Source organism: Octopus sinensis, linkage group LG19 (genome assembly GCF_006345805.1).
Source record: "Octopus sinensis linkage group LG19, ASM634580v1, whole genome shotgun sequence".
NCBI classification, from domain to species: Eukaryota; Metazoa; Mollusca; class Cephalopoda; order Octopoda; family Octopodidae; genus Octopus; species Octopus sinensis.
The window spans coordinates 15199477-15209188 of record NC_043015.1 but is presented as its reverse complement, the minus strand read 5'-3'; the positions used below and the strand labels follow the sequence as shown (position 1 = coordinate 15209188).

The 9712-nt window shown below is 36.7% G+C and overlaps 2 protein-coding genes across 2 annotated transcripts; both read left to right on the top strand.

The window, feature by feature from the left end:
* Nucleotides 1-545: 545 nt before the first annotated feature.
* Nucleotides 546-1292, top strand: LOC115222329 (piggyBac transposable element-derived protein 4-like). Its single transcript, XM_029792516.1, has one exon. The coding sequence runs from the start codon at nucleotides 546-548 to the stop codon at nucleotides 1290-1292; it is 747 nt and encodes a 248-aa protein (XP_029648376.1).
* Nucleotides 1293-3945: 2653 nt separating this feature from the next.
* On the top strand, nucleotides 3946-4392 carry LOC115222328. The gene has a single exon (XM_029792515.1). The coding sequence runs from the start codon at nucleotides 3946-3948 to the stop codon at nucleotides 4390-4392; it is 447 nt and encodes a 148-aa protein (XP_029648375.1).
* Nucleotides 4393-9712: the final 5320 nt, after the last annotated feature.

Below are 9712 nucleotides of genomic sequence, written 5' to 3'. Positions count from 1 at the left end.
TTATCATCTTCAGTCTGCTAGGTGATGCAATATTTCTATGTGATGACGCAATTCTTACAATATATTGCATCATCTTTTAGGAGAGTATAAATATGTGAGAGAGCAATATCTGCCTTTAGTCTGCTATCAAGTTTCATATAGTTCAGTTGTGCTTTCCAATATGCCTCGACGTGAAAACTTGAGGGAAGACTAAATATCGAAAAAGGTTATTGGAATTAGATGAAGAATGGAAAGAAGATAGTAGCGATTCCTTCTATTGTTCTGAAGATGATAGTGAAAGTGATTGTGTGCCGGACAGTTTAGGTTTTGTGTCATCAGATGATGAAGATACTCAAAAACAATTATCTGTTTTTGAGTATCTTCATCATCTGATGACACAGAATAAGTAATATGTTTCTAGAGACAGACATGAAGTTTGGCATTCTAATCCTCTTACTCAAGCAGCAGTAAGAACTTCATCATGCAATATTGTGCGCCAAGAATGTGGACCATCCCGTTTTGCTAAAAGGTTTTGTGATAGCATTGAAACATGTTTTACTATCTTTATGCGCCAGAATCTTCTCGAAGTAATAGGTAAATGGACAAATGTTGAAGGTCCGGTTGTTTACAAAGGTAAATGGAAGGAAACTGATCTCTCTGAACTAAAGAAATTTATTGAACTGATTATTCTTATAGGCGTTTATAAATCTAAACATGCAAATGTCACACAGTTATGGAGTCAAGAAGATGGCCACCCAATATTCAACAAAATTATGAGCCGGAGATTTCAACAGATTTTACAAGTATTGCGTTTTGATGATGCTAGTGCAGAAAGAAAAAAGAGAAATGATGATAAATTGGAGCCCACAAGAGAAGTATTTGAAATGTGGAATCAGAATTTGCAAGATGGATATGTTCCAAGTTCATGCATGACAGTTGAGGAACAATTAGTTTCATTCAGAGGGCGCTGCCCATTCCGGGTATATATTCCTTCAAAACCAGGGAAATATGGAATTAAAATTTGGGTAGTATACGACAGTGAAACATCTTATGTCTGGAAAATGCAAATCTACACTGGAAAAGACCCAGTAAAAGGAAGAGAGACAAATCAAGGTTCAAGAGTTTTTGGAGACCTAGTAAGAGAACTTGAAAATACTGGTCACAATATAACTTGTGATAATTTTTTTACATGTCTAGTATTGGCTCGAAAGCTGCTTAGCAAGAAACCTACTTTAGTTGGAACAATTAGAAAGAACAGAGTTGAACTTCCAAGTGCTCTCACAAATGGAAAAAAGGATTCTATGATCCTATGATCCTATCTTATTGTCCCAAGAAAGATTGTGTAGTCACACTTATGGGTACAGCGCACTCTCAGCCTTCAATTGATTCAAAAAGTGCTGTAAAGAAACCTGAAGTTATTACATGTTACAACAAAACAAAAGAGAGTAGATACTCTAGATAGGATGGTAAAGACATACACTTTCACAAGAATGACTCGAAGGTGGCCTATGGTTATATTCTACAGCATGACTGATATAAATGCAGTGAATGTTTTCATTGTTGCTAAACAGCTTCACTTGAAAAGTTTCAAGAATAAAAGAAGACAGTGCCTAATTCAGTTAGGAAAGGAACTTGCTGGAGTTAAAAGAATATGACAAACAATCTTCTAGTTCCGCTAACATTTTTCAACCAAACAAGAAAAGAAGACGATCTTCAACTTCATTTGAAATTCTTCAGCCGAAGAAAAATGGAAGATGTTCTTTGTGTGTCCCTAAAAAAAGCAGGAAAACTCGTACTACATGTAAGAATTGCAATAGCCATGTTTGCAAAGAATATTCCAAATGTTATCTGCATTCAATGCCATGAAGAGCTGTAATTCTGTATTTTTGTAATTTTTTAAAATTTATAATAAATTCTGTAAGCCCTATTGTTTTTATTATATATACTATCATTCACCTGATGGTATATTATAATGTAGCCAAGAAATAGTGATAGTTTGAATAAAATTTAATTAAAAGAAAAATATTGGGTCCATTGAACCCAGTTGGTAATTAGTGACATACATTTTGTCTGGTAGACCAATGGTTAAAACAAAAGTATATAAATAAAGCTGGGTGGGCTGGAGCAACGTGAAATAAAGTGTCTTGCTCAAGGATACGCGCACCGCCAGGAAATAGACTCGCTGCCTTACTGTCGTGAGCCGAACACCCTAACTACTGAGTCATATAGGACGAGCTTCCGCTCAGTTTTCGTCACGAGGTGTTGGTCAGCCCGAGAAAATAGTAGAAGACATTTGCCCAAGATGCCACACTGTGGGACTGAACCCGAAACCACGTAACTACAAAGCGAACTTCTTAACCACACATCCAGGCCTTTATTTTATTCATTTATTGTTTCCGAATTCCTGTCTTTCAACAACTGAGGGGTAAAAAAAAAAACGTCACTCACAGACGCGCAGCAGCCTCTGACCTTTGGGCGTATTATTGTAATGGCTCGTCGCTACTATAATGGTCTCTGTTCCTTATACAAAGTTCCATTCCTTTTCGCAGTTTTGGTCCTCTACCAATTTCAGTGTAACCTCCTCACACTCTAATCCTTCTGTTGGCAGAGTTGAATTTTTCTTCATTTCTTAATATTCTTGCATTTCAAACAAATGAAATCACTTTTCTAAAATAAATAATAAACAAACATTTTTGGTACTCTCAAAAATTTCCGGCCCATCTGCCCAATAGATTTATGATGCGTGTTTTATTGCATTTTAAAACTTCTTACCACACAGCCGCGCCTGAGAGCGCAGGCGTGGCTGTATGGTAAGAAGTCTGCTTCTACCACATGATTCCGAGTTCAGTCTCACTGCGTGATACCTTGAGCAGGTGTCTTCTACTATCGCCTCAAGTAAGCTAAAGTGTTGTGGGTGGATTTGGTAAACAGAAACTTAAAGAAGAACGTCGGATACACCACACACACACACACAAACAAACAAACACACATACACATCCATTTCATGTACACGTACATCTTTCACTTTCTCCTATCTTTCACTTTAACTTTCTATCTACCAATGGGTCCAATTTCAGTTTTTTTTTCAGTTGTTTTTTTCCATCTGTTTATATTATTTGAAATCTTATGACTCTTATTGTTTCTTGACTCTCTTTTATTTGTCAAATGGGAAATTTTTTGTACGTTTATAAAAGCGAGAAAATTTCGCTTTATACATTAATTGCCGTATGGATCCACCCGACCCTCGAATTAAATTCAGGCAATACTCTTGTCATTCTAAACAGAATAAAAGCAGTATCAAATATTATTTTCTTAGATATTTATCAGATATAAAATAGATAAAATTGTATTCAGTTTATTTGCTGAATTTTAGATAAAATAGGAAAAATTATGAAAATATCCTATAAATTTGTGTGGTATTTTATCATCTTCAGTCTGCTAGGTGATGCAATATTTCTATGTGATGACGCAATTCTTACAATATATTGCATCATCTTTTAGGAGAGTATAAATATGTGAGAGAGCAATATCTGCCTTTAGTCTGCTATCAAGTTTCATATAGTTCAGTTGTGCTTTCCAATATGCCTCGACGTGAAAACTTGAGGGAAGACTAAATATCGAAAAAGGTTATTGGAATTAGATGAAGAATGGAAAGAAGATAGTAGCGATTCCTTCTATTGTTCTGAAGATGATAGTGAAAGTGATTGTGTGCCGGACAGTTTAGGTTTTGTGTCATCAGATGATGAAGATACTCAAAAACAATTATCTGTTTTTGAGTATCTTCATCATCTGATGACACAGAATAAGTAATATGTTTCTAGAGACAGACATGAAGTTTGGCATTCTAATCCTCTTACTCAAGCAGCAGTAAGAACTTCATCATGCAATATTGTGCGCCAAGAATGTGGACCATCCCGTTTTGCTAAAAGGTTTTGTGATAGCATTGAAACATGTTTTACTATCTTTATGCGCCAGAATCTTCTCGAAGTAATAGGTAAATGGACAAATGTTGAAGGTCCGGTTGTTTACAAAGGTAAATGGAAGGAAACTGATCTCTCTGAACTAAAGAAATTTATTGAACTGATTATTCTTATAGGCGTTTATAAATCTAAACATGCAAATGTCACACAGTTATGGAGTCAAGAAGATGGCCACCGAATATTCAACAAAATTATGAGCCAGGGAAGATTTCAACAGATTTTACAAGTATTGCATTTTGATGATGCTAGTGCAAGAAGAATGCTAAATGATGATAAACTGGAGCCCGCAAGAGAAGTATTTGAAATGTGGAATCAAAATTTGCAAGATGGATATGCTCCAAGTTCATGCATGACAGTTGATGAACAATTAGTTTCATTTAGAGGGCGTTGCCCATTCCAGGTATATATTCCTTCAAAACCAGGGAAATATTGAATTAAAATGTGACAGTGAAATATTTTATGCCTGGAAAATGCAAATCTACACTGGAAAAGACCCTGTAAAAAGGAGAGAGACAAATCAAGGTTCAAGAGTTGTTGAAGACCTAAGAACTTGAAAATACTCGTCGCAATATAACTTGTGATAATTTTTTTACATGTCTAGTATTGGCTCGAAAGCTGCTTAGCAAGAAACCTACTTTAGTTGGAACAATTAGAAAGAACAGAGTTGAACTTCCAAGTGCTCTCACAAATGGAAAAAAGGATTCTATGATCCTATGATCCTATCTTATTGTCCCAAGAAAGATTGTGTAGTCACACTTATGGGTACAGCGCACTCTCAGCCTTCAATTGATTCAAAAAGTGCTGTAAAGAAACCTGAAGTTATTACATGTTACAACAAAACAAAAAGAGGAGTAGATACTCTAGATAGGATGGTAAAGACATACACTTTCACAAGAATGACTCGAAGGTGGCCTATGGTTATATTCTACAGCATGACTGATATAAATGCAGTGAATGTTTTCATTGTTGCTAAACAGCTTCACTTGAAAAGTTTCAAGAATAAAAGAAGACAGTGCCTAATTCAGTTAGGAAAGGAACTTGCTGGAGTTAAAAGAATATGACAAACAATCTTCTAGTTCCGCTAACATTTTTCAACCAAACAAGAAAAGAAGACGATCTTCAACTTCATTTGAAATTCTTCAGCCGAAGAAAAATGGAAGATGTCTTTGTGTGTCCCTAAAAAAAGCAGGAAAACTCGTACTACATGTAAGAATTGCAATAGCCATGTTTGCAAAGAATATTCCAAATGTTATCTGCATTCAATGCCATGAAGAGCTGTAATTCTGTATTTTTGTAATTTTTTAAAATTTATAATAAATTCTGTAAGCCCTATTGTTTTTATTATATATACTATCATTCACCTGATGGTATATTATAATGTAGCCAAGAAATAGTGATAGTTTGAATAAAATTTAATTAAAAGAAAAATATTGGGTCCATTGAACCCAGTTGGTAATTAGTGACATACATTTTGTCTGGTAGACCAATGGTTAAAACAAAAGTATATAAATAAAGCTGGGTGGGCTGGAGCAACGTGAAATAAAGTGTCTTGCTCAAGGATACAGCGCACCGCCAGGAAATAGACTCGCTGCCTTACTGTCGTGAGCCGAACACCCTAACTACTGAGTCATATAGGACGAGCTTCCGCTCAGTTTTCGTCACGAGGTGTTGGTCAGCCCGAGAAAATAGTAGAAGACATTTGCCCAAGATGCCACACTGTGGGACTGAACCCGAAACCACGTAACTACAAAGCGAACTTCTTAACCACACATCCAGGCCTTTATTTTATTCATTTATTGTTTCCGAATTCCTGTCTTTCAAACAACTGAGGGGTAAAAAAAAAAACGTCACTCACAGACGCGCAGCAGCCTCTGACCTTTGGGCGTATTATTGTAATGGCTCGTCGCTACTATAATGGTCTCTGTTCCTTATACAAAGTTCCATTCCTTTTCGCAGTTTTGGTCCTCTACCAATTTCAGTGTAACCTCCTCACACTCTAATCCTTCTGTTGGCAGAGTTGAATTTTTCTTCATTTCTTAATATTCTTGCATTTCAAACAAATGAAATCACTTTTCTAAAATAAATAATAAACAAACATTTTTGGTACTCTCAAAAATTTCCGGCCCATCTGCCCAATAGATTTATGATGCGTGTTTTATTGCATTTTAAAACTTCTTACCACACAGCCGCGCCTGAGAGCGCAGGCGTGGCTGTATGGTAAGAAGTCTGCTTCTACCACATGATTCCGAGTTCAGTCTCACTGCGTGATACCTTGAGCAGGTGTCTTCTACTATCGCCTCAAGTAAGCTAAAGTGTTGTGGGTGGATTTGGTAAACAGAAACTTAAAGAAGAACGTCGGATACACACACACACACACACACACATATGGGAGTGGGTGGGTACGTGTGTGCGTATCTTTGTGTCTGTGTTTTTCCCCACCATAGCTTGATAACCAGTGTTGTGTTGGTGTCTCCGTAACTTAGCCGTTCAGCAAAAGGGACCGATAGAATAAGATCTAGGCTTCACAAAAAATAATAAATACTGGGATCGACGCGGTACTCCAGTATGGCCGCAGTTTAACGATTGAAACAAGTAAAGGAATGAGAGATAAAAAAAATAATAAACTCTTGTAATACGGTTTGTTTGTTATTTTTAGCAGATCGAGAGACCATATGCAGGCTTTCTTCGCGGATATAAAAAGTTGCAAAATGAAATTTTAAAGTCTTTTGAAATAGTTGTCCCTTATTTCGTAATTCTAAATCTGGAGGAAGTGGCAGGGCTCCCAACCTTTGCAGCTCCTCCGAAATCAGTCACTTTGGTGCCGTTTATGGTCTGTTGAAGCTGTTGCAAGTCAACATTTGCATGGAAGACATGGGTAAAGAGAAGATTCCAGAGGTGCAGTGCTCTGGAGAGGCAGGGGCTGCGTAGTGATAGTTGTGAGGGCCTGAGGGACTTAGACACAAAAACAGGAGTGATAAGAAGTAGCGAGACGAATGGAAGGTACATGACCAGCCAGCTCCGAGGAGCAGAGGCCATCATAGTAGCGACAGGCCATTATAGTAGTACGCCGACAGGTCCCAGGCTGGGGCGTGTCAGTGAGTGGCTTTATTGGCAATCGGTGAAATGGTTCTCTAAATGCATTCCGACGATGTTGGTGCAGTACTCCATTGTGGGCATCACTTGAACTTTGTAGAGTACCAACGATTATTTAGGGTTGATGTATTTTCTGGTGCTTAATAGAAACCCCAGTGTTTGGGATACGGTTCTAGCTATGTCACGGATGCAGTTCGCTAGAAGAGACACCTCTCAAAAATTTGTGGGAGTATATTGTAATGTGAGTTGCTTGAAACACAAGAAAACTACAAAATAATGGAACAATTCACTGCAACCCAGCCATAACATGTTGCGGTGGGGAGGGACCAAAAATGTGAAAAACATGACATTTTGAAACAAAAAATATTATTAGAATGGTCACTTCTATTGTATGAAGTACTGGATTATTCCAAAAATTAAGAAAATATTGGTTTCAAATTTTTGCTTAATGCCAACATTTTGGGGGAATAGTCAAGTCGATTACATCGATCCCGGTGCACAACTGGTAATATTTTATCGACCCCAGAAGGATGAAAGGCAAAGTCAACCTCGGTGGAATTTGACCTCAGAACGTAGAGTCGGACGAAATGCTGCTAAGCGTGCTAACAAGAAACAATTAAGGAAATATTGATTTCAAATCTTGGCACAGAGTCAGCAAGTTCGGGGCTGGAGGTAAGTCGATAACTTCGACCCCAGTACTCAACTGGTACTTATTTTATCGACCCCGAAAGGATAAAAGGCGAAGTCGACCTCGATGATTTTTGAACTCAGAACGCAAGGACGGACAAAATGCCACCAGGCATTTCGCTCGGCGGGCTGACGGAAGAAAAATTAAGAAAATATTAGAAGATAATTATTGTGTCATGAGAGATGGCTATTCCAAAACATTTATCATATATGTGTGTGTTCGTGTGTGTGTGTGAGTGCGCGTGTGTGTGTGTGAGTGCGCGTGTGTGTGTGTGAGTGCGCGTGTGTGTGTGTGTGTGTGTGTGTGTGTGTGTGCATGTATAGTAGAATAAGAAATAGAAACTTCTTGGTACAGTATTATATTGAAAAAATGACTAGAAATGGCTTTTCTGAGAATTTTTCCACTTTAATAATTTGATGTTTATTTATAAACATCTAATTATTTAAGTGGACAAATTCTCAGAAAAGCCATTTATTTTTTCAAATATGTGTGTGTGTGTGTGTGTAAATATGTCAGCCATGCAGTTAAATAAACTCTTATAGAAAATATTGCTTAAAACCGTCTCTGTTCCTTTGTTCTTTCTCTTGCATGCAGCTACATAGTGGAGGCACCTGTATCAACAATGTTCATTAAGATCGAGGACTGACAGATCAAAAGATACGTCTATATACATCCATCCATATACACACACTCTCTCTCTCACACACACACACACACAAACAGTATATGTATATATGTATGTACGTATGTATGTATGTATGTATGTATGTATGTATGTATGTATGTATGTAAATATACATATCTGTGAATGTGTTTGTGTCTGTGTCCGCGGTGGTGATTTGTTTATATCTCTAACTTAGCGATTTGGCGACTAGAATAAGTACCAAACTTAAAAAACAGAAATAAAATACTAAGTTAATTTGCTCGACTAAGAACCTTTCAAACTAACCTAGTCATAGTCCAAGGACTGAAACAAGTAGAATAAACAAGTAGAATAAACAAGTAGGATAAATGGAAAAAGAAAAGTTATGACCACGTAACTCGGATCAAATACTTCCAATAGACACGGGTTAGATATTATCAAATATTACTGATGAAGTTTCAATGCAGAGAAAATTAAATATCTTAAACAGTTGAGGTGCCAAATCATCAGAGAGTTTAGAAGAGGGTCTAAATTTATGTATATGTAAATATACATACACACACACACACACACACACACACACACACATATATATATATATATACATACATACATACATACATACATACATACATACATACATACATACATACATACATACTCATAGACACACACATATTTCACGAAATATGTGTGTGTGTGTGTGTGTATATATGTATGCATATATATATATATGTATATGTGTGTGTGTGTGTGTGTGTATATATGTATGCATATATATGTATATATTTCTTCTTTCATATACCATTTCATTTCTACAAATCTGTACTCCGCTCAAACTCTATTGCTTTCTTCGATTTTACTCTTATCATTTCTCTTCTTATACACTCTCTAATATTGTACTATACCTACTAATAACTGATTTTTTTGTATGTGTGTACATGCGTGTATGCATATATATATATATATATGTGTGTGTGTGTGTGTGTGTGTGTGAGTGTATATATATATATATATAATACACACACGACGGACTTCTTTTAGTTTCTGTCTACGAAACCCACTTTCAGGACTTTGGTCGGCCCGGGGCTATAGTAAAAAATATCTGTCCAAGATGCCACACAGTGGGGCTGAACCTGAAACAATGTGTTTGTGAAGTAAACTTCTCGCCATACAACCATGCCTACACCTTAATATAAGATGACTTAATATAAAACCTATTTTGGTATTTGGTCATGATTTGATTCAATGCCTTAGATAGAATGCCTATATGTCATGCTTGGTGCACAGTTATGGCTAGATATAGTCATCAGTCATCGCCTTGAAGAA